This window comes from Barbatula barbatula (assembly GCF_947034865.1).
Source record: "Barbatula barbatula genome assembly, chromosome: 3".
Lineage (NCBI taxonomy): Eukaryota > Metazoa > Chordata > Actinopteri > Cypriniformes > Nemacheilidae > Barbatula > Barbatula barbatula.
Genome location: NC_136764.1, coordinates 15,830,953 through 15,852,017, shown reverse-complemented (window position 1 = coordinate 15,852,017; position 21,065 = coordinate 15,830,953). Strand labels below are relative to the sequence as shown.

Genomic DNA, 21,065 nt, shown 5'->3' with positions numbered 1-21,065 from the left:
TACAGTGGGTACGGAAACTATTCAGACCCCCTTAAATTTTTACTCTTTGTTATATTGCAGCCATTTGCTAAAATCATTTAATCATTATTTTCTCATTAATGTACACACAGCACCCCATATTGACAGAAAAACACAGAATTGTTGACATTTGTGCAGATTTATTAAAAACGAAAGACTGAAATATCACATGGTCCTAAGTATTCAGACCCTTTGCTGTGACACTCATATATGTAACTCAGGTGCTCCTAATTTCTTCTGATCATCCTTGAGATGGTTCTACGCCTTCATTTGAGTTCAGCTGTGTTTGATTATACCGATTGGACTTGATTAGGAAAGCCACACACCTGTCTATATAAGACCTTACAGCTCACAGTTCATATCAGAGCAAATGAGAATCCTGAGGTCAAAGAAACTGCCTGAAGAGCTCAGAGAAAGAATTGTGGCAAGGCACAGATCTGACCAAGTTTACAAAAACATTTCTGCTGCACTTAAGGTTCCTAAGAGCACAGTGGCCTCCATCCTTAAATGGAAGACGTTTGGGATGACCAGAACCCTTCTTAGAGCTGGCCGTCCGGCCAAACTGAGCTATGGGAGAGAAGAGCCTTGGTGAGAGATGTAAAGAAGAACCCAAAGATCACTGTGGCTAGGCTCCAGAGATGCAGATGGGAGAAAGTTGTAGAAAGTCAACCATCACTGCAGCCCTCCACCAGTCGGGGCTTTATGGCAGAGTGGCCCGACGGAAGCCTCTCCTAAGTGCAAGACACATGAAAGCCCGCATGGAAGGACTCCAAGATGGTGAGAAATAAGACACTCTGGTCTGATGAGACCAAGATAGAACTCTTTGGCCTTAATTCTTAGCGGTATGTGTGGAGAAAACCAGGCACTGTTCATCACCTGTCCAATACAGTCCCAACAGTGAAGCATGGTGGTGGCAGCATCATCATCATGCTGTGGGGGTGTTTTTCAGCTGCAGGGACAGGACGACTGGTTACAATCGAGGGAAAGATGAATGCGGCCAAGTACAGGGATATCCTGGACGAAAACCTTCTCCAGAATGCTCAAGACCTCAGACTGGGCCGAAGGTTCACCTTCCAACAAGACAATGACCCTAAGCACACAGCTAAAATAACGAAGGAGTGGCTTCACAACAACTCCGTGACTGTTCTTGAATGGCCCTGACTTAAACCCAATTGAGCATCTCTGGAGAGACCTGAAAATGGCTGTCCACCAACGTTTACCATCCAACCTGACAGCACTGGAGAGGACCTGCAAGGAGGAATGGCAGAGGATCCCCAAATCTTTTTTCTCAAAAACACTCATGGCTGTATTAGATCAAGGGTGCTTCTACTAAATACTGAGCAAAGGGTCTGAATACTTAGGACAATGTGATATTTCAGTTTTTCTTTTTTAATAAATCTGCAAAAATGTCAACAATTGTGTTTTTCTGTCAATATGGGGTGCTGTGTGTACATTAATCAGAAAAAAAAGAACTTAAATGATTTTAGCAATATAACAGACTTTTGTCAGCATTTCTCTCATTGTTTTTGCCTGTATACCGTCTCCGGTGCGTCTGTGATGTCATCGATTGCAGCCGGCAGTCATAAATATTAAACGCGTTTAATAAAATCTTTAGTGCGGATGACTCGCAACGACTGGCTCATAAATTCTAAGACTAGCTAAATGATTTTATCAGCTAAACAACGAATAACTGTAATAGACCAGGCTCGAATACTGGTTATGATCAAATTCCATTCATAATCGTATGTGTGTTCCCAGCTTAAGTGTCATATCTTTTCTTAAATATGTTCAATGGGTCACACAATCAGTTAAGTACGGGGAGTATTGATGCACAATCTAGGTAAATATGTTAATGGTAGAGGTTTTTTGAGCCAGTGTGAATTAGGTATGCACCAAATGTTTGTCAACCAAAATTATTCAGACAAAAATGGCACAAAAAACTAACTTTTACCAAACATTAAGTAAATGCAGCAAACATGTCTGCAGTGTGGACGCATCATAAGTGTCAGAAGACCCAAAAAAGATAACAAGAGTCTGTTTAGACTGCATGTTATGTCGTTAATAAGAGGGAGGGGGTGGAGTGGTTGTTGGTTACTGTATGATAACTGAAATCGCAAAATGGCCTTCAACAATTACTAAAAGCACTGCAGAATGTTATGTTTTCTAATACATGCACAAATTGAAGTACGCATGGTGTTTTAAAATTGTAGTCCATGAATGTCAAATAATTAATTTAACATCAGTTTAATATTACAATCATGTTTATTTTTCAAATAATGCAAGAAAAAGTTATCAATGGTTATAAAATGATTATTAAAAGTGTTGGTTAAATATTGTTTATTTTTTGTTCCTTTCTGAGAAACATCCTTAATAGAGAAACACACTGTAAGCTACATTTTGAATCTGCGCGGAATAAGGTCTAAACTTTCAAAGCATATACTCACTACTTTTTAGTACTTTTAGAAGGGCTACTTTTTACTCATACTTTAATATTTAGGACAGGTACTTCTCCTTACTCACATTACATTTTTGTATGATTTTTCAGTGCTCTTTCCAAGGTTCTTCAGACATAGAAGAACCTTTTGGTTCCATAAAGAACCTTTTGATGCATCTTTTCTTTTTAAGATGTAAATATGTATAAAAACCAATATGCTTGAAAATAATGTATCATTTTCGTGGAAATGTGAACAGCTGACTAGCAATAGTATTTTTGAGAAGCTCTTACAATAAATTGTTGTTCTAGTGCCATTGCACTAGAGTTTAAGTTATGCAAACTGATAGCGTGTTTGTTGTGGAGGGGACCAAAGCTCCACAACTGCAAAATAAACCCTTACAGCTTATTCAACTTAATCTTGTCTAAGAACATGTACAGCATTTAAAAACTCTGGGATTTGAAGAGATTTGTGTAAGACTGGTTTCCGTTTCAAATAACAGAAGTTTTCATCCATTCATGACCTTCCAACCCCAGCCAACTGTGGTCAAAACATCAAAGTAGCCTCAACGATCCATAAGGACATTTTTTTATATCAATTTCCACACAAGTTTGCAAATCTGCAAAAAGGTAATCAATACTAGTTTTACATTTAAAATTGAAAAGCAAAACTCAGCTGGAACCAAAATAAAATAATAAACCTCCGTCTCATAATTGCATTCAATATTCCGTTTCACACCAAAGAGGTATGTTTCACAGCGTTTTGGTTTATGATCTTTTATCGTGATATGCTGGAAGGGTGGGTTGAATTAGGCATAAGTTACTTACATAATCATGAAAGGCCTTTGCTTCACTGGAGTGATCACACGTGTCCCTCCTCTCAGGTGCTGCACAGTACAGGTCCCAAAACACACTGTGTTCATAATGAGAGCAGACTGCGCTGTCACAATAGTTACATTGACTAATAGCAACTGTTAATATATGGGTTATTTAAAGCAATGCATATTAGAGTTAATTAAAGGTATTTTCAATCATTCGTATTTCCAAACATAATGTCAACAAAAACATAACATAGATGAATGAGAGCAACTGTCGAAGAAGAGCGATCATACACACCACCACCATGAGTGCAGAAAGCCTGGTGGTTCTCCAAGCGTTATGTTCTTCTCCCATCTTATCTAAACATAACGAAAATGCAAGATGACGATATTTCAACAACACGTGTTTGGCCAACAGACCCGTGCGATTCAAGATGCATTCGGGTTCATGTATACGTACACACCTCTGATAAAAAGGTTTGCGCGGACTTCTGAGCTCCCACGTGCAGCAAATATTCATACACATATAGTGCCAACCTGTAACATAAAAATGATTTCCATTAATTAAAACTGCCCAGTTGCTCATTGAGAATGCGTTTTCATCACGGTTTCAGAGATCCGAGAAACGTTTCGCATCCCCCAACTGTTGGCATCCACATGACCAGGCAACTCTCAGAGCAACGACACATTACAATGATTCACAAGTCTAATATCAAGAGCGACAATAAAACGATATACAGCGCGTCACACAAAGGCGTTTGCAAATTGAAATGTAGCTAGAGAAATACTTCTCTCGTATAATATACACACAATAAACAACACAGTAAAGGTAAACGAGATGAACTGCAACTAAAACACAGAATAAACATCAAACATTTTCCTCACTATATCCCCGCAATAGCTTGAACATGAACAATCGCTGTACGTGAAAACATAATAATAGGATCTTTAAATCATCTGTGCATGTACACATTAAACATGTATGGAGTAAGACATCCGCGCTTACTTTTCCCGAGCCTGCCCGTCCGACGGCACCGCGCTCCCTTTACCTTTAGCGAACATGTCTCGCGCTGTATATAAACGCGTCTGCCAGCTTGACTGCGTGCGATGTGTTTCCTTATGATCCAGCTGTCAGTGTGTAGCCCGCCTCTGACCCCATCCGCTTCAACCGACCCTGGACACAGCCAGATCATGAACTATGGGCGGGGGACCCGGGCCGTCTGATTGACAGCTTTATAATCCAATGAATGAGTTTGACGTGACCTTACGACCCCCGATCTGCACAGAAGTTAAAACAGTGAAAAGCAATGTGTCGATCATACATTTGAGGCCGATTGGTGGCTATGAGAACATGAAAAAACTAACCGCCAACATTTTTTAATAAGAGAACGTGTCTGATTCGTGGACAGCCCGTGCTGCTTACAAGAACAACTATCGACTGCACCCGATTGTAGCGCCGCGCAAAGCTTTGAATGTTGCGCCACCTGTCGGACACCATGTTGACAACACTCAGACAGGTGTCGACGCTCGTGAGCGTTCGATCCTGTTTTTTAAAACAATATTTAGGTTTTTGTTGGTTCTTTTGTACACCTACAAAGGAGGGCTCTGAAATAAAGTTTCGTTAACTCCAGTAAACATGAATGAAACATGAGTAAACGGAGCCGTGGGGCGGGGTCGTGAATACTGTAAACAGTAGCGTGCGATGTGGTCACTCGCCTGAGCTTTCATGAGCCCCGCAGGACTTCCGTGAACGCGCTTTGTTTTTCTTTTGGTGTTGGACCTGCAAATACCGTTGCCGTCTCTAACTTAACCAGCCTCTCGAATCACATTGCGGTAAGAGGGTCTACTTTATACCTCGGCTTAACCCTTCTTGTAACTTCTTGAAGCATTCATTCATGTAACGTTCGCACAGCTATTCATCACAAGTAAGCAGTCCGCGCAGCGCACATGTGTATTTAACACTTGGAGTGTATTCTTGAATTGATTTCGTAGATGAACTCTTATGGCACATGTTTACTTGTATTTAATCGTGAAATAAAAGGGTGTGAATGAGGTGTGCCTTATCGATTGCGCAATCACCTTCAGTAAACTCCTTTGGTAGAGCTACGTATCACGTTGTAACGTGTTGTGAGATTTGTTCATACAATGTCCTATCGCTATTATTTCCGTAACAGAGGAATATAATGATACAAATCTTTAGGAATAAATGGACAGTATATACATGTACTTTTTATGTGCCAGTTTTTACACTTAATAAACACAACAAATACATCAGTTGACAAGGAATGCTTACTTAAAATACTATGCTCTTTTCCTTTTGGGTTGTGACATTTAGATTTCTCCAAAGCAAGCATGGCGTCAGAATGTCTGCAGGACCTGCAAATAGAAGATGAAGAGCAGCGTCACATCTCTACAAAGGTAAAGATGAGTCAGATTGTGCTGCCCTGTCACGCCAACCACTGTGGGGAACTGAGTGTCGGACAGCTTCTGAAATGGATGGACTGCACTGCGTGTCTCTCTGGCAAGTTTGAATCTCTGACCTGCACGGTAAAGGCTCCAGAAGTTTGCTATATAAGGTCTTGCGTGTTCGTATAATACCCAGGATCTGTTTGCAATGGCTAAGCTAACTAACAGCAAACAAAATCTATCTATTTACGTTACGTTTACGTTACTTTGACACGGCATAGAACTAATGTAGGTGTTTGTGAGAATATAACCTATAAGTCATAAACAGGGTGGTATTATATAATGTAGTGTCAGACAGGTAAATCTAAAAGGAAATGGTGTGACATTAATGTCAAACACTGTAATTGAACGCTGTAATTTTATGTTCTATTCCAGCTGAGAGACATGCTGGATGTCCCTGTGTAACAGCTTCTGTTGATGACATCTATTTCGAGCACACCATTGGGTACCCGAGAAATTTCTCTTATATTTGTTATGGTTATAGCCACATCTCGTTCTCTTTCGAAAAGAAATCTTAAACGGCATGTCATTTTGCCCTAGGGAATACTGGCAGTTCTTCTTAGTGTTATTAAACAACTATTAGACAAAAGACTTAATTTCTCTATTGAATAGATTTTCCAGACTAATGTAAAACAATCACTGTTGTTACACAGCTCTCTGGAATACTTGATTCTAGCTGTACTTTTGTATTATCTCAAATCTCTAAAAAATACTAAAATATCAGAATTTATATTTAATCTTTATATGTTAAGTAGCCATGTAATTAGTTTCAAGACTTCTGCATCTTTGGCCATGTGCTAGATGGCAAGTCTTGACAGTAAAATGGATAATATGCCATTAATAGGAGATTATCACAGAACAATGTGCTGGGTTTATGTTGCGATATTGACAGTTTACTCTGATTTAAAATATATTTTTAGTGTGGGACAAGTGGTCAACATAAAAGCCAAAGTCAACAGAGCCTTCAATTCAAGTATGGAGGTAACAGCCGAAGGTTAATCTAAGTCACATAAAGGGATATATTATATTGTTAAATTGAAGTAGTGTTTGGAATACATCAAATTTGTTTTGTCTGTATAAGGTGGTATTTTCACCTTTTGACTCATATGTTGGTGTGTGTGTGAGGTGGGAATAGAGGTGAACTGTGAGGATCTCTACAGTGGTCGTCATTCCAGAGTTTGTCAGGCCTTCGCCACATTTGTTGCCAGACGCACAGGGACAAGTAAGGTAATCTCTAATGCCGATCAAGAATGATAAGGCTAACTATATTCAATGGAATATATTAAAGTACTATTTAAAAAGTACATTGTTTATATATTAAGTTACAATATAGAAAATATAATATTAATAATATTTTAAAATGATATATACTGTATATTTTTAAATAGTGTTTAATAAACTCAATTACCTACAATTTTGTTGAAACTGAATACGAAATTGTCTTGATCTGCTTGCTGAAATGACTAACAGTAAATTAGAATTCAATGATCTTAATATGTATGTCACAAATCTGTTTAAACTGTGACTGCAGGTGCAGTTAAAGCAGGTGGTTCCTCGCACACACAGAGAGCAGGTGGAACACAGTTTAGCAGCTGAGAGAAGGAGAATGAGACTTATTCACCATGACATCATGCAGGACTTGCTCAACAACAAGAACTTCCAGAAGAGTATCACTGAGGGTATGTGGTGTAACAGTGCAACTTCCTACGTTTCCTTCCACGCAGACAGTACTTATATATGTATACAGTACACAGCCATGAGTAACTTTTACCATTTAAAGATGTTGTACTGTTTGTGGTTGTGTCAGAGGCAGACAGCTGTGATGAAGATGAGGCAGTGGACACAGAAAGGACTCGTGTGGAGAGCGTTGAGCTTGTTCTCCCTCCTCATGCCAATCATCAGGTCAATACATTTGGAGGCCAGATTATGGCCTGGATGGAAAATGTGGCTACTATTGCAGCTAGGTGTGTGGAATCAACATGCTGCACGCTTGCAAAGTGCACTTTTATACAGCAGTTAATTTTTAGCCTGGTCAAACGTTTATCCAATATCAGATCAGGGTCCAAGGTTTGTAATGTTGTCACAAAGACGTTGCAAAAGACACTTTAATGACAGTATTGTTGCTCTTATGTTTATACAAAGCGGGAATAAGAAGGGATGTGAGAATATGATGATATATCAGTATCTGCACGGCATGATAATACTGCAATGCTTTATTTTGTGTTTTTGTAAAAGGTGGTCAATGAAGATCAATCTTATTTTCCAGAAAATTAAATAATGGGAACGTGTAAATATAATTGTAATTTCTCAATACTTTGAAATATACTACTACTTTAACGTTTTACTACCTACAGTCTTGATAATAATAATAATAATGATAATACGTTTTATTTATATAGCGCCTTTCCAGGGCTCAAGGACGCTTTACAATAAACAAACAACAATAAAGGCAGTTGACAAAGACAGCAGACAAAACAACAGTAGATGAGATAATAATAATTTTCATATAAACATTTCTAAAGATTTCTACATTTCTCCTTAAAACAGTCGTTTGGGCAATGCAAATCCCACTTTGAGGACTATAGACATGTTCTACTTCAGAGGACCTTCTCAAGTTGGAGATCGGTTGATTCTGAAAGCGATTGTCAACAACACATTCAAGAACAGGTGGGCCTGCATTTGAGGCAGATAAGCACTACATCTAGCTTTTTACACAGTAACGGTCATTTCTTACTACTGGTGTATCATGTCACACAATTAGTTTATCTGTGGTTAAATAGTATGGAAGTAGGCGTATGTGCTGAAGCCTATCAAGGAGAGGAACCTCTGAGACACATTAATAGTGCTTTCATGACATTTGAGGTGCTGGATGAAAATGGAAGGCCACGCCCACTACCTCCTATAAAACCTGAACCTCAGGTGAGGAATTGCAGTAATTAACAGCTGGTTCTGTATCAGAAAGCATTTAAATTTTACTTACAAACCTCAATAAATGCCTTTCTCAGGTGGACTGTGTAAAAGATTTTTAAATTGAAGATTTTCCCTTTTTGACAGGAGGGTAAGAGGAGATACCAAGAAGCTCTTGCCAGGAAGAAGATTCGACTTGATAGGTAACATATTTTTTATAAACATTTGTAGCAAGATTGTTTTTATAATCTCACAAAACCATACAGGAAGAGACTGTAGTATCCAAAGCTGAGCTACAGATGGCACTGTCACAGTGCATATTATTAATAACCATGCTGTAGATCCATATAATATAGCAATTTTACGGTCAGCATTTTATTAGTTTAATAAGGAAGTGTTGAATAATTCAAGAATTTCATTGGAAAATATTTTTACCTCTCAGTTTCTCCCCAAAACTATCAATCTTACCTGTTTTGTGGCTATTTTAGGATGTACATCATCACATGCAAGCAGACTGAAGTGCCACTGTCTGTCGCCTGGGACCCCAGTAACCAGGTAACCCTCCCCTATATGAGTTTTGTGGTTTTTGTCCTTGTCTGTTCGCTTTTAAGCCATCTGCATAGTGTACTACTAAAAGTTAATCAATGACTCGTATACTACACTGTTTTGTAAAAAAATATTTATAAAACAAGTATGAGTATTCGGAAGTAAATATTTCTTCACAGGAAGAAAAAACGGATTTCTTGGGATCTTTAGAAATATTTACCTCTAAAAACTGAACAAAAGAAACAGTCAAAAACAACTAAACTCCCTCAAATTTTTCTTGAAGGTTGACATCACGCCAAGCAAAAAAGTAAATAACACAATGACAGCCAAAATTTTACTACAGTTACTCTTAGCTCAATGTTTATTTCTGCGTGTAATCAGATATGGTATTAAATTACACCTTGGTGGTTTACATTGGCAGAACATGTTGGTACAACAAATGTTTCACTTACACACATTGTTTAGAGTGTGTTTTACTCGTGTTGCTTACAGCGTAGAGTATCTCCTCTCTGAGCTAGTTCTCTAAATAACATCATTCCTGTGTATATGGACAGAATTGCTAATCATATTCTCATTTTCAGATATATCTGAGTTACAACAACGTGTCTGCTCTGAAGATGCTTGCAGCCAAAAACAACTGGGTTCTCAGCTCAAAGAAGAACAACGTAAGGCCCGGTTCTATATATTACACATCATAGAGTTCACACAGCAGCAGAAACTCACTGTACTGTATTACTTTGCATTGGCAGGTGAGTCTGTATACAGTGGAGGAAAATCAGAGCTTGTGTTTCAGGGTGGAGTCTGAGGTGGATGTCCCAGCACACAGAGCATTCACACTCATCTCAGATCTCAGCCATAGACACGAGTGGGACCAACATTACACGTGAGACAAAATTACAACTATCATGTCATTCTAGAAAAGCATTCAGTTTCCCAGTGACTTTATACTTTATGTGTGTGTTATATTATGTTTTAGTTTGTGCGAGCTGCTCATCAGGGTGGATGAGGATGATTTCATCTATCGAGTTGTCACACCCTCGGTTGGTGACAAAGGAAAAGCTCAGGACTTCATTTTACTGGCTTCTAGAAGGCCACCCTGTGATAGCGGGTTACGACACTTTTAATTAGTCCAGATTTAACAGCATTTACAACCCATTTCATCTTCATAATATGACAAACCTTTATATTAACCTTATAGGATTTTATACACATTTAAACCAAAAAGTGTATTGAGAAATTGTGTCCGTTGTTTTTTTAGGGATCCGTATGTCATTGCCCTACGATCAGTCACTCTGCCTACTTATCCACCCATAGAGGGCTTCAACAGGGGTGAGGTGGTCTGCGCTGGTTTCACTATTTATGTGATGTCAGAAAGTGACTCCAAGGTAGGACATCAAAACACATGAAAGGTCGAAGTCTTCATAAGCAGCCAGAATGCACAGGAAGTCTTCTGACACGTTTTTCACTTTTTGTCCTCAGATTTCCTATTATAATCAGGCTAGTCCAGGAGTGCTGCCATACATCTCCACCGATATTGCAGGGCTGTCCTCCACCTTTTACTCAACGTTCTGTGCATGTAGCCGGTATCTGCTGGAGAACAGAGTCAGTCCGTCTGCACACACATCTGATGCATCATCACAATCTGCTGTTGGGTTAAACACACCATTGTGATGCAGCCAACCCAGTGTTAATGGCCATACATACCTCTGTCTACATTTCTGCATAACCACAAAATATCACAGTGAAAACAAGAATTATACAGGTTGACCAGTGAGGACTGAGTAGTTATTAAATCAGTCATTCTTTCATTTAAATATTCAGTAAAATAAACCATCCATTACGGTGTTATTTGTATTGAGGGGCTTTGTTGTAATAAATGTTACTGATAAGTGTTTTAATAAATGATAAGAGATGTACCGATACTACATTTCTCGATACCGATAGTCTATTATTAAAGTTAGAACATTTCTGAATATTAATTTATGATTTTCTAACTTTAGAAATATTATGAATTCATATAATAACTATTAAAATCAAACTTCAAACTGGCAATGTTTCTTAACATTTTCTATATACAGAGCACACATTCATTGCAGTTTCCTGTCCTCTTTAGATTGGCTGTTTTAAAATATCGTGTATATATACATGGTATAATATGGTGTTCCAGACATGTACTTACATACTTTTTAATCAGAAAGACACTGAAATCATTAACATCCCAATCCATAATATAGTAACATAATCTCTGTTTATGGTTTGCTAACCTCTCTGCTTAGGAAATGAGTAACAATACTGACATGCTGCATGGTTTCTGTCAGGTCTGTTATATCTGGCACTTTTACATCCCTAAATAACAGCTTCCTTTCCCACATTGGAATAATTCAGAATGTTTACAAAGTACATGTTTTTATTTCTCCTGTAAGCTTTTAACAATGTATTCTTAACACTAACATTGTTCAGATGTGTTTTATGTCCTTTCATAGCTGTAATGTATTGGTGCCGAAAATGTATGTTTATTACTGAACAAATGTTTAAGAGTAAAACGAACAACAACGTGAAACATTTTAATTGGGTCTGTGTATATTTGCAATCATTTTGGTTCAATATATAAAATGTTAAGACCGACGTTTCACGAGAAAGCTTTTTTGTTAAAATGCTTACATGTTTACTATATATTTCTATTTATACTGCACTTCTAAAAACTAACAAGTTTATAAAAGTTTTAAAATTTCAGCAATACATTTTTATACCGTAAACATTGTAACTGTTAACTTTATTGAATTATCATGAACAATTGTTTCGGCATCAAACTTTAACAAAGATTAATAAATGCTCAAACTATTTGGGTCATTGTTAGTCCATGTTAGCTAATGCATTTACTCGTGTTAACAAATGCAACCTTACTGTAAAGTCTCAATGAAACGATATGATAATTAAACTTTGTAAAATATAACATCTCTGTACAGGTTCAATTTCAGGTTTTAAGACCTGATGCACATATCTCGTCAATGAGATTAAAAAGCTACATTTAAAGGAACCACACATTCCTGAATGTTTTACACGACATTTCCCATTTTGTCATACTGTGATAATGAATTTTACACAGACAGCCTTGCTATATGTTCTCTGTATTTATCAGGCATGTTGTAGTAGATCTGTTGCCTGTTTCCTGCTCTGATAGACATTAAGCTTTTAGTTCCCGTATTAAGGTGTCTTTCATTTGTTTGACGCTCCAGAGTAAGTGAGAATCGTGACTGAGCACGCACAAGGCTCCTACATCCATCCACAGACCTGTCTAGGGCCTCAGCCTGCAGCTGCAGTGAAACATCTTGCCAAGTTCCATGAAAAAGCTTCAACATGTCATCCACCAGTTCTGTGGTGTAACCTTGATCAAGAACCTCTTTAGGCCAACCAGGAGCCAGAGTCACATATGGAAAGATTTCTTCAATGGATCTCAAGAACTCCTCTCCCGTTATGTAACCTTGGATATGGAAAGCTCCATGGGCTATGTCCATGTTGACCCAAGTGGGGTGGTGCAGAAAATCTGTGTCATAGGATTGTCGGAGAAGCGTCAGTGTAGGAATGAGCTGACTCTGGGTTTTAATCCTCACGTAGAGTCCCCATGGCTTCTTGGAGGCAAGAATGAGATCCAGGCAGTCCTGAAGAAGCAGATCAGGTTGGGAACCCTGAACGACAGGAATATTTTTCTGGCCTACACTGGAAACAACAGGAATCACCAGCATACCTCCGTGGCTGTCTGCAATATGTTTATTTTTATTCACAAGATCTATGCAATGGTGTTGATTAGTATTTCTGCAGCATTTGTGAGTTGGGATGATACAATCATACCTCTGAGCAAAGATATCAAAGAATCTTTGTTTATCACTTTCTTCCATTGAATGTCGAGCCCATCACCGTTCACAGGCTTGAAATAGTCAACTATGTCTCCACCTGGATAGAATCTTCTGGGCCTGTTCCTCTGCTCTGAAACATGAAGAGGTCTATGTTTGTTGTATATATTCACAGCAGGAGATGTTTAATAGGCAACACCAAGATGCTACTTACTAGCAGCTTCTTTGAATTGCGACAGCACAGGCTCATAGATGTCGTAAAAGATACGCTGAGGGTTGCTGTTGTCTCTGATGAAGAGAAGATCATTTACAGTGGGGTTCTCCTTACCCTGCCAGAGTGTTAAGCTGAACCTGAATCACAGCCATCAACAAAACAGTGAATCATTTATTTTTTGGAACCAAATGTGAATAGAGGTTGTATAGGTTGTCAGACTCTCTGAATCTAATAATCTGATAAAGTCTTCTGGTTGGTTTTCGGATGTTTGGGGTGGTTGCAAGGGTTTTCAAGTCTTTATTAAATTCTGCTGTGTTGTTTCAACCCATGTTTGGGTGAAAAATGTGAGATAATTAGGTTAATTTATGCCAATGGTTGGGTTTGTCCAAATTCTATCCAACCGTGGGTTGAAACAATCCATGTAGAGTGTAGATTTGACTCATAGAAAAAATACTTGATTTTCAGATCTAAGTACACCTACTAACTTAACTACTCATCAAACAGGCCATATCATTTAAGGGATTCATGTCTGTAGTGTGGAACGTGTTGCATGCTTAAAGCTTAAGTTTAAACCCCTAACCCTATGAGCCTTAGCAAACACCAATAATGAATTATCTGCAATACATTAAAGTTACCTTGAAGACTGACTAAGCAGCCAGCTCAGATGTGGCCACCCATTCTTGACCATCAAAGCATGGACGGGAAAAGTGATCTTCTGAGGGAGGTGTCTGACAATAGAGTACATCTGCTCCACCATGCTTCGAGTGTATGCCACATTTGGAAAGATGGAGAGGTAAAGAACCTTCCATCCTGGAGAGATGGTGACATCAGGAAATATCCTCTCAATGAGTCCAAAAAATCTTATTATCATAGTAAATAAAGAAAACTCAAATATAAAACCATAAACATTTCACAAGTCACAAAACAGAATGCAATATTACGAAAAGTCTAAATAATAATGTAAATTCAATAGTGTCAAATTCGACTTCGTGCTCTTATGATCTTACTCAGAAGCATTGATCACTGGCCATAAATTAGGGACATTGGGACCAGGAAGAATATCTGCATTTATCCACACAGGCCGGTTGATTCCCGTCTGGTTTTTCACTCTCAACAGCTCCAGTGAGGGTTCCACTGCATTAATACTCTTAAAATCCAGTTTTATTCCTATAAGGATAAGCATACAGCAGTTACTAAACTGGTGTCATCAACATGACATCAGAGTTTCCACTAGTCCAGGATTCACCTTTCTTTGATTTGAGTACAGCATCCAGCCAATCTTCCAGAGTGTTGTCACTGTATATGTCCGGTGGATGAGCCATGATGGAAATATTGGTTTCATTAGCTGTGTTATGACCTTGTACATTCACATCAGCCTCCAGGATCATAACATCACCTGTACATAAACAGTTTACATGACATGTCATTTAAGAAAAACTCATGTGTGAAATCGTTTCGTAATACAAATCGTGATTTGGTATCAGATTATTATGTAATTAAAGCTCAACCTTGAGCTATAGTTCAAGATAAAGGAGATCTTTCCATTAAACCGTGGTTGATATTCTTATCATTATCACTCTTACTGTTCAGGGCCTTGATCATCTCCGATTTATTGTTGGCCGCGTGATACCAGGTTGAGTACAGACCATCTTTCTCTCTAATTTTTCCAATTTGGAGAAGAAAGTCAAGCATATCTCCATCAGATGGGAAAGGCTCCAATTTGACTGAACCATCTGGTCAAAAAACAGTACTCACAAATGACACCATATTTTACTTAAACACCAGTATTTGACCTTCTGAAATAAATAAATCATTAAAAAAATGACATTTTTCTTAATGTGTATTATAAATGAATGTCATTAAATATATATTAAGCAATATTCCATGTCTAACCAGTTACAGTAACAAATCAATCACACAAGCCACACTGAAGTGGGTCCGTACCTGAACGAGTGGTCAGAATAACTGAGGGTATAATAATGATGATTAGTAGTAGAATCAGACCAATCCCAACACATAACATGATGAAATGCTCTCTCGTAAAGATCCCCAGAATTGCTTTTGACTCCTTGCTATGTCCCTCTTTTCTCCCTCTGCTCTTTTCTTTACCATCCTTCATTGCTTTGAAATATCAGACCTTCTGAATGTCTGTTCTGTGAGAGTCAGATTGTTCTGCATCGATGCATGTGAGGTATGCAATGACATTCGGTGCACAGTTTTTTTCCTGAGGTCCAATCCTGATTCCTTTGCCTTTTATCAGAAGACCATAAAATGGTGTGAAGTCACACTGGCCGCACTTTGGATTCTTGCCATGAGGAAACTGACTGTGGAGTGGATTTATTTTCTTTGGTTGAATAAAGTGATCATTAACTGTGAAGACAACTCCTGATGTTTATGTAAAACAGATTTATAATCATTCAACAATGTATACAGAAAGGTTTTACATATCTTTGGTTTGCAGATGAAGCAAGAATCTTATATCTAAATATACATGCTACATATGTATACATTAAAGTCAGAGTAAAGTGAGATTAAAATATGTGTTCTGAGTTTTTCACACAACAGAAAGGTGTGTTATTAACCACCCAGTCAAATTTGAATTCAGAAAAATCATCCAAGTAAATAAAATAAGTTATCAAAATCTTTAGGCAGGACTCTGCCCTCAAACGCTGGGGGCGTGTCGGCTGTCGCCACTAAAACCATGGGAAAGCGTTTCCCAACTGTCAAATACCGCTAGGGGCAGGGCCATGCATGCTCGGATGCCCGTTTCGTCATTGAGAAACCGTTTTAGGCCCGCCCAGAAAATCCTGAACGCAGAATTGGTGAAAAACTGTTAAACGGTTTAACACCACAATACAGTACTATATACTACTTAAGTCTTTGTAACGTGTTTCAGCAATATATTTCTAACATTTATGATGTTTCGAAAAAATTATCTGATTTCTCTTTACCCGGTCTATAAAATATCCGCTTTAAACTAAAAAAACTATACAGATGTAAAATGGACAAATTAAATGATGTCATCTGATTTTCTTATCCAGAGCTGTTGGAGGCCTATTGGATGTTTTTTCAGGTAGAATGAGTCTTATCTTTCTCTTTGGTGACCCTTCATCTGAAGAGACGTATTCTTGGATAACAGGTGCAGCAGAACTCAGATCTGAGCTGCTGGTCTGATCAACCGTGTCCTGTGGAGCAGTGGATTCATCCAAGGCACTAGCAGAAAGTGTCAAATCTGGATAATTTAGCTGCTGAGTGCCGGTTACATCTGAAGTGTTGAGGGTTAGTGGCATTGAGCTCTGTAGGGAACTGCTGACCAGACTCTCAAACACACTCTCAGTTAGCAAAGTTTCCCCTTCAAAAGGATCAACATTTACATTATGTAAACTTTCTTTTGCAACATCATCAATATCCTTAGAATTAGACCTTGAAATCTTGTTTTCTTTCTTAGAGTGTTTTGCTTTTTTAGCATGATTAATTGAGGTTGATGTATCCCAGTTCACAGCAGCTTCTTCTTCCTCATCTTCTGGGCCATCAGTGTTCTTCTTGGATTTCTTGATGGGCTTCTCTTTTTTGGATTTGTGCTTGAGATCTTTTTTACCCCTCAGTTTTTCCTTTTTGGCCTTTTTGAACAAAATCTTGTCTTCCTCGTTCTCTTCCTGGCCACTAGACTTGGGATGAACCCTGTTTCTTCTAAGAGGGTTCAAGTTTAATTTGACCTTCAGCTTCTTCTTGGGTTGTGTTCTGGATTTGTAGGGTTTTAAATGCCCATGGGTGCTGCTTTTAATCTTAACCGATTTTCGGTCTCTCTTCTCCGCAGAAGTTTTAGAGCTTTTTCTCCTACTCTCCCCTTTGGGTCTGTCAGCTGGTGTGGTGAGGACACGTTCCTCAGATCCAGACAGATCAAATGTAACACTCCTTTGAGAGGCTAACTTGAAACCAAGCTCACTGGCTGGACTCTCACCAAATTCCCCAACATTGGAGTTATATCCCAAGATGTCTCTGTATAGCATAGCGTCATACAGTTTTTCTCCATGTTGATGTCTGTTCTCTGAGTGATTTTGAAATGGAAGGCTCTGGTTATTGCTCCCAGCTTGCTTATATTCATAAGTCTGATGGCAGTGCAGACAGCTGGTGGTTCTGTAAACTGGCTGAGGGCCAACGTGCAGAGACTGCCGTTTTATGAGCGGGTTATTGGGTCTAAATGGGCCTCTCTGATGGGCTGAGAAATGATTATTTAGGGACAGCTGTTGTATTCGGACAGCTGAGATGTCGTTTGAACGCCCACGATGTTGGGAAGAAGTATCCTGACTGCCCAAATTGTGGCTGCTCAGATTTCCAGGCCCCCTCTCGATGTGTTTTTGCATACTTTTGTCTGTCAATTGAAAAAGGGGAAAATAAAAATGCAGTATCATTCATGTTCATAATGTCCGGTGGCAGGATGAGTCACACAATAACATGTAATACTTCACACATTTTTCCTAAAGTTTTATCTATAAAATAGTAACAGTCCTAAGAATAATAGATTTGAAATGAAGCGTGTGTTTGCTAGTTTACCTTTGATCCTTTGTTGCAACACAGAATGTTGATCATGGCCTTTACATTGGCAACTAGCCACATAGGCTGGCCAATCATTATTTCTCTCATGTTGTTCCCCCATGTGATTGGTTCTCTGCAGGACAATCTCTCTTCTTTGCGTTCTGTTGGCTAGAGCTGTTGAGCTGCATTTGTGACAGGTGAAATTATCCTCCAGTGGGTCTGGCCCCGTACGATAAGTGGAGTCTTCTCCATCCTGGGGCTGATGGGATTTGTAGTTTCTGTTGTACAGAGCATGGCTCATAGACAGAGTGTCTTTGCCTTCAGAAAAATTCCACTGGGTTGAGTCTGGGCTGGACATTTCCCTTTCATCAGCTTTATTTTCCTCCTGCACCAGTGTGGATTCCTTACTGAGTTTGTGGTAAACGATGGCAATTATTCCCAGAGTAACACAAACACCACCTACAAGTTCAACACAGAACTTATATAATCATATTAGCAAAGAATTATCAATTATTTGTTTGAAGAGATAGTTCACCCAAAAATGCAAATTCTGTCATCACTCAATCACCCTCTTGTCATTTCAAACCTGTATGACTGCCTTTCTTCTGCAGAACGCAAAAAATTATGATATTTAAAGAATGTTGGTAACCGGACAACAGTGGTATCGTTGACTTGCACTGGTTTTGTGTCCATAGTGAACATGTACCAATGTTTTTAGGTGAACTATCACATTTATGCTTTGGAATTGAATACTCACCCAAAAATGAAAACACAATAGCAATAGCAACATTTTGAACATATTGCTGAGGACTGATATTGCATTTAGATACAACCTTCACCGTAATGTTTTGGTTTGGTGGGACACAGTTAGCCTCGGTCAGCTCTAGCACAGTCTGCACTGCTAGGTTATCTGTATTCACACACACCATCCGCTGCCCATTGTACAACACTTTGTCTGGAGCCTGAATGTAGCTGTTGAGGAATGAGGCGAGTTCTCTCAACTCACAAGTGCAGCTCCAGCGGTTCAAATCAAGGTTCAGCATTGATAGCCATGACAAATAGGAGAATGCATCCGGCGAATTTCGTAAGTAGTTTCTGGACAAATCAAGGCTGCGGAGACGAGGTAAACCTCGGAAGCTATTCCGATCCAAGTACATTATCAGGTTATCAGATAAATCCAAAGTTTCAAGGTTCCTCAGGTCAGACTGGGTAAAGATGCTGTAGTTGAGGCTGGTGAGGAGGTTTCCTTCTAGCTGAAGGGTTTTTAAAGCTCTGGAGTTCTGGAACCAGGAGCCATCAATGTACTTTAGATTGTTGTTACCCAGCTGAAGAGTCTCCAGTCTCTGCAACTGTGAGAACGTGGAGTTGTACAGGGATTGGCTGGAGATGTGGTTGTGGTCCAAAGAAAGTGTTGTGAGGAATGTGAGGTTCCGAAAAGCATTCTCCATGATGGTGGAAATGCCATTGTTGCTGAGTGCCAATACACTCATGTTGGATAAATCAGAGAGGGCATTGTTGTCCACAGAGTTGATGATTCCATCAGTAAGCATCAAAACCTTTATTGTGTCTGGTGCATCTGAACAGGGCAGATAAAAACAGTGTGCATCATCCACAAATTCATCTGAGGGCTAAAATGTTTTCAAAGGATTAATAACAGTCTACAGTGTGTATTTCCAAGCATCATTCAATGTCTTCAAAGGGTACAAGACAATCATGGTCCAAGTTGCCAAATCCACAGTTTTACTAAGAAACTAAATAAAGTGTCAAGTATAAACGTGACTGTAAAACGTGTAAATATTGGTAGATTTTGAGATTTGGAATGTTTTTTTGGGTTAGTTTTGACTGGCCATTTGGCTTGTTTTGTGACCTAAATCTGGCAACCCTCAATAGGTACAGTATACTATAACTTACCAATGATCTTTAAGAGCTTATTGCATATGATGACATCTTCAGAACAAACCACACAGGTAGAAGGGCAGAGTAATGTGAGCTTAATTTGAGTGACAGTCACCATCAGTGTAAGGTAGATACCTGCGAGATAATACCATAATGTCTGTAGTGTTATCTTGCCATTGATGGATGAGCAATACAATTCTGACATACATCTCAGTTATACATCTATCACAGATATATCACAAATATATATAACAAATATATCAAGAATCAGCTCTGTGAGAACACATGTGAGCACATACTTCTCATGGTTTGCCATTAAAGTTGCATGGGCCTCTGTTTTGACTTCTAAGACAGCTTGTGTGATCCATGGTGATCGATCAGCTTAGTTTACGTCATTGCCATTATTTCTAATTCTCTAAAACAAAGAGCAAGAGTAGAGTTGTATATTTCATACATTGAAATGTTTATATTTATATCATTGAATATAAGATGTAGTTGCTTTATCTAGATCTATTCCCAGTCAAGCTACCCAACCCACCGACACCAGCACAGGGTCATAACTACAGTTCTTTTATACGCCATGTTTATTTCTTGTTTTTGCAACAGCACCTGATGCTGTGCTCCTCTGACCTCTGTTGCCTGGAGACACTAACTGCCAGACAGAATGAAGAAGGTAAACTTATAAAACATGCATGATCTTCCGCCGGTTTTCTTCTGTTGAGATGATTCTGCTCCATGTCACATGCCTTTATATGAAAATGTTGCCATGTTTTCTTCTTATCTGCAAGAGCTTGAATACAAAATCGGCAGAACATGGATAACTTTCAATTATCAGTATTCTCAAGACCAGTATTACTAGTTAAAAGACTAATAAAAGACAAACTTTTGGAGCCCTCTATTTTGAGCCCTATAACCTGACATGATTATTTGTACAAAATGATAACATACAAAATTATTTGTTTGTAGAAATAATGCCATATACAGAAGTCATATGTAGAATGGCATAGTGTAATTAAATTATGAAATAAATATATCCTGTTGTGTTATGCAGAAGAAAGTTATACAGGTCTGCAATTAAAAACTTGTTATTATTATCTTATTATTTAAAAAATGTGTTTAAATTGTTTCTGCTCATTTAAGCTACACAAGTGATATTACACAAGATGGTGACATACAGACATGTCTTGCTTACCACACCTGATGGGAAACTGTGTCCAGAAGTCCTGGTTCCAAAACGGACTATTAATTTTAGGTTCTCACAGGTCCCAGTGTCCTACAATCACCTCATGTATCCCATATCTACAATATGGCTGTGTTCAGTGCAAACGGAGCATGCGTTAAACCAATGTGTTACCTGATCTCAGACACATGGTGTGGTGTCT

The 21,065-nt window shown here is 38.7% G+C and overlaps 4 protein-coding genes across 11 annotated transcripts in view; 1 reads left to right on the top strand and 3 right to left on the bottom strand.

Moving 5' to 3' along the window:
* The window catches only part of ssbp3a (single stranded DNA binding protein 3a), a 32,775-nt gene extending 28,299 nt beyond the window's left edge, over nucleotides 1–4,476 (bottom strand). For 4 of the 7 annotated variants that reach the window (XM_079452446.1, XM_079452447.1, XM_079452449.1 and 1 more), the window contains exons 1-4: nucleotides 4,274–4,467; nucleotides 3,732–3,804; nucleotides 3,566–3,627; nucleotides 3,278–3,362 (exon numbers count right to left, since the gene is read on the bottom strand). In XM_079452446.1, the coding sequence (XP_079308572.1) occupies nucleotides 3,278–3,362; nucleotides 3,566–3,627; nucleotides 3,732–3,804; nucleotides 4,274–4,329 (276 nt within the window). In that variant the 5' untranslated portion in view covers nucleotides 4,330–4,467. Of the gene's footprint in view, nucleotides 1–3,277; nucleotides 3,363–3,565; nucleotides 3,628–3,731; nucleotides 3,805–4,273 lie in introns of all 7 variants that reach the window. The other 3 variants (XM_079452451.1, XM_079452448.1, XM_079452453.1) reach the window with 3 other exon arrangements.
* A 287-nt stretch (nucleotides 4,477–4,763) lies between these two features.
* On the top strand, nucleotides 4,764–12,036 carry acot11a (acyl-CoA thioesterase 11a). 2 transcript variants are annotated; one of them, XM_079452442.1, is made up of 16 exons: nucleotides 4,764–5,100; nucleotides 5,603–5,788; nucleotides 6,109–6,178; nucleotides 6,654–6,714; nucleotides 6,859–6,960; nucleotides 7,265–7,412; nucleotides 7,541–7,697; nucleotides 8,281–8,400; nucleotides 8,514–8,652; nucleotides 8,788–8,843; nucleotides 9,129–9,195; nucleotides 9,768–9,851; nucleotides 9,936–10,069; nucleotides 10,163–10,294; nucleotides 10,445–10,571; nucleotides 10,666–12,036. In XM_079452442.1, exons 2-16 carry the CDS (start codon nucleotides 5,620–5,622, stop codon nucleotides 10,855–10,857), a joined length of 1,758 nt encoding a protein of 585 aa, XP_079308568.1. In that variant the 5' UTR covers nucleotides 4,764–5,100; nucleotides 5,603–5,619; the 3' UTR covers nucleotides 10,858–12,036. The 2 variants fall into 2 exon arrangements, with proteins under 2 accessions (XP_079308568.1, XP_079308569.1); XM_079452443.1 differs by having other exon boundaries at nucleotides 4,769–5,100; nucleotides 5,603–5,814.
* On the bottom strand, nucleotides 11,738–15,529 carry fam151a (family with sequence similarity 151 member A). Its single transcript, XM_079452441.1, has 8 exons — nucleotides 15,196–15,529; nucleotides 14,835–14,984; nucleotides 14,498–14,647; nucleotides 14,259–14,418; nucleotides 13,887–14,111; nucleotides 13,252–13,388; nucleotides 13,036–13,170; nucleotides 11,738–12,943 (listed from the first exon to the last, which is right to left on the bottom strand). Exons 1-8 carry the CDS (start codon nucleotides 15,368–15,370, stop codon nucleotides 12,285–12,287), a joined length of 1,791 nt encoding a protein of 596 aa, XP_079308567.1. The 5' UTR covers nucleotides 15,371–15,529; the 3' UTR covers nucleotides 11,738–12,284.
* Nucleotides 15,530–15,620: 91 nt separating this feature from the next.
* On the bottom strand, nucleotides 15,621–20,418 carry lrrc53 (leucine rich repeat containing 53). The gene is made up of 6 exons (XM_079452440.1): nucleotides 20,293–20,418; nucleotides 19,983–20,098; nucleotides 19,699–19,818; nucleotides 18,545–19,363; nucleotides 17,806–18,246; nucleotides 15,621–17,623 (listed from the first exon to the last, which is right to left on the bottom strand). The coding sequence occupies exons 2-6, from the start codon at nucleotides 19,987–19,989 to the stop codon at nucleotides 16,272–16,274; spliced, it is 2,739 nt and encodes a 912-aa protein (XP_079308566.1). The 5' UTR covers nucleotides 19,990–20,098; nucleotides 20,293–20,418; the 3' UTR covers nucleotides 15,621–16,271.
* Nucleotides 20,419–21,065: the final 647 nt, after the last annotated feature.

Bases quoted from the DNA above. Each gene is read 5' to 3' on its own strand.
- acot11a (XM_079452442.1), top strand. From the start codon at position 5,620: ATGGCGTCAGAATGTCTGCAGGACCTGCAAATAGAAGATGAAGAGCAG. The intron at 6,179-6,653 runs GTACCCGAGAAA...ATATATTTTTAG, and splicing joins TATTTCGAGCACACCATTGG to TGTGGGACAAGTGGTCAACA. The intron at 10,572-10,665 runs GTAGGACATCAA...TTTTGTCCTCAG, and splicing joins TGTCAGAAAGTGACTCCAAG to ATTTCCTATTATAATCAGGC.
- fam151a (XM_079452441.1), bottom strand. From the start codon at position 15,370: ATGAAGGATGGTAAAGAAAAGAGCAGAGGGAGAAAAGAGGGACATAGC. The intron at 14,419-14,497 runs GTGAATCCTGGA...TTATCCTTATAG, and splicing joins TGTACTCAAATCAAAGAAAG to GAATAAAACTGGATTTTAAG. The intron at 14,112-14,258 runs GTAAGATCATAA...TATGATAATAAG, and splicing joins CCAGTGATCAATGCTTCTGA to ATTTTTTGGACTCATTGAGA.
- lrrc53 (XM_079452440.1), bottom strand. The intron at 19,364-19,698 runs GTAAGTTATAGT...TGCCCTGTTCAG, and splicing joins TAAGCTCTTAAAGATCATTG to ATGCACCAGACACAATAAAG. The intron at 17,624-17,805 runs GTAAACTAGCAA...TTCAATTGACAG, and splicing joins GTTGCAACAAAGGATCAAAG to ACAAAAGTATGCAAAAACAC.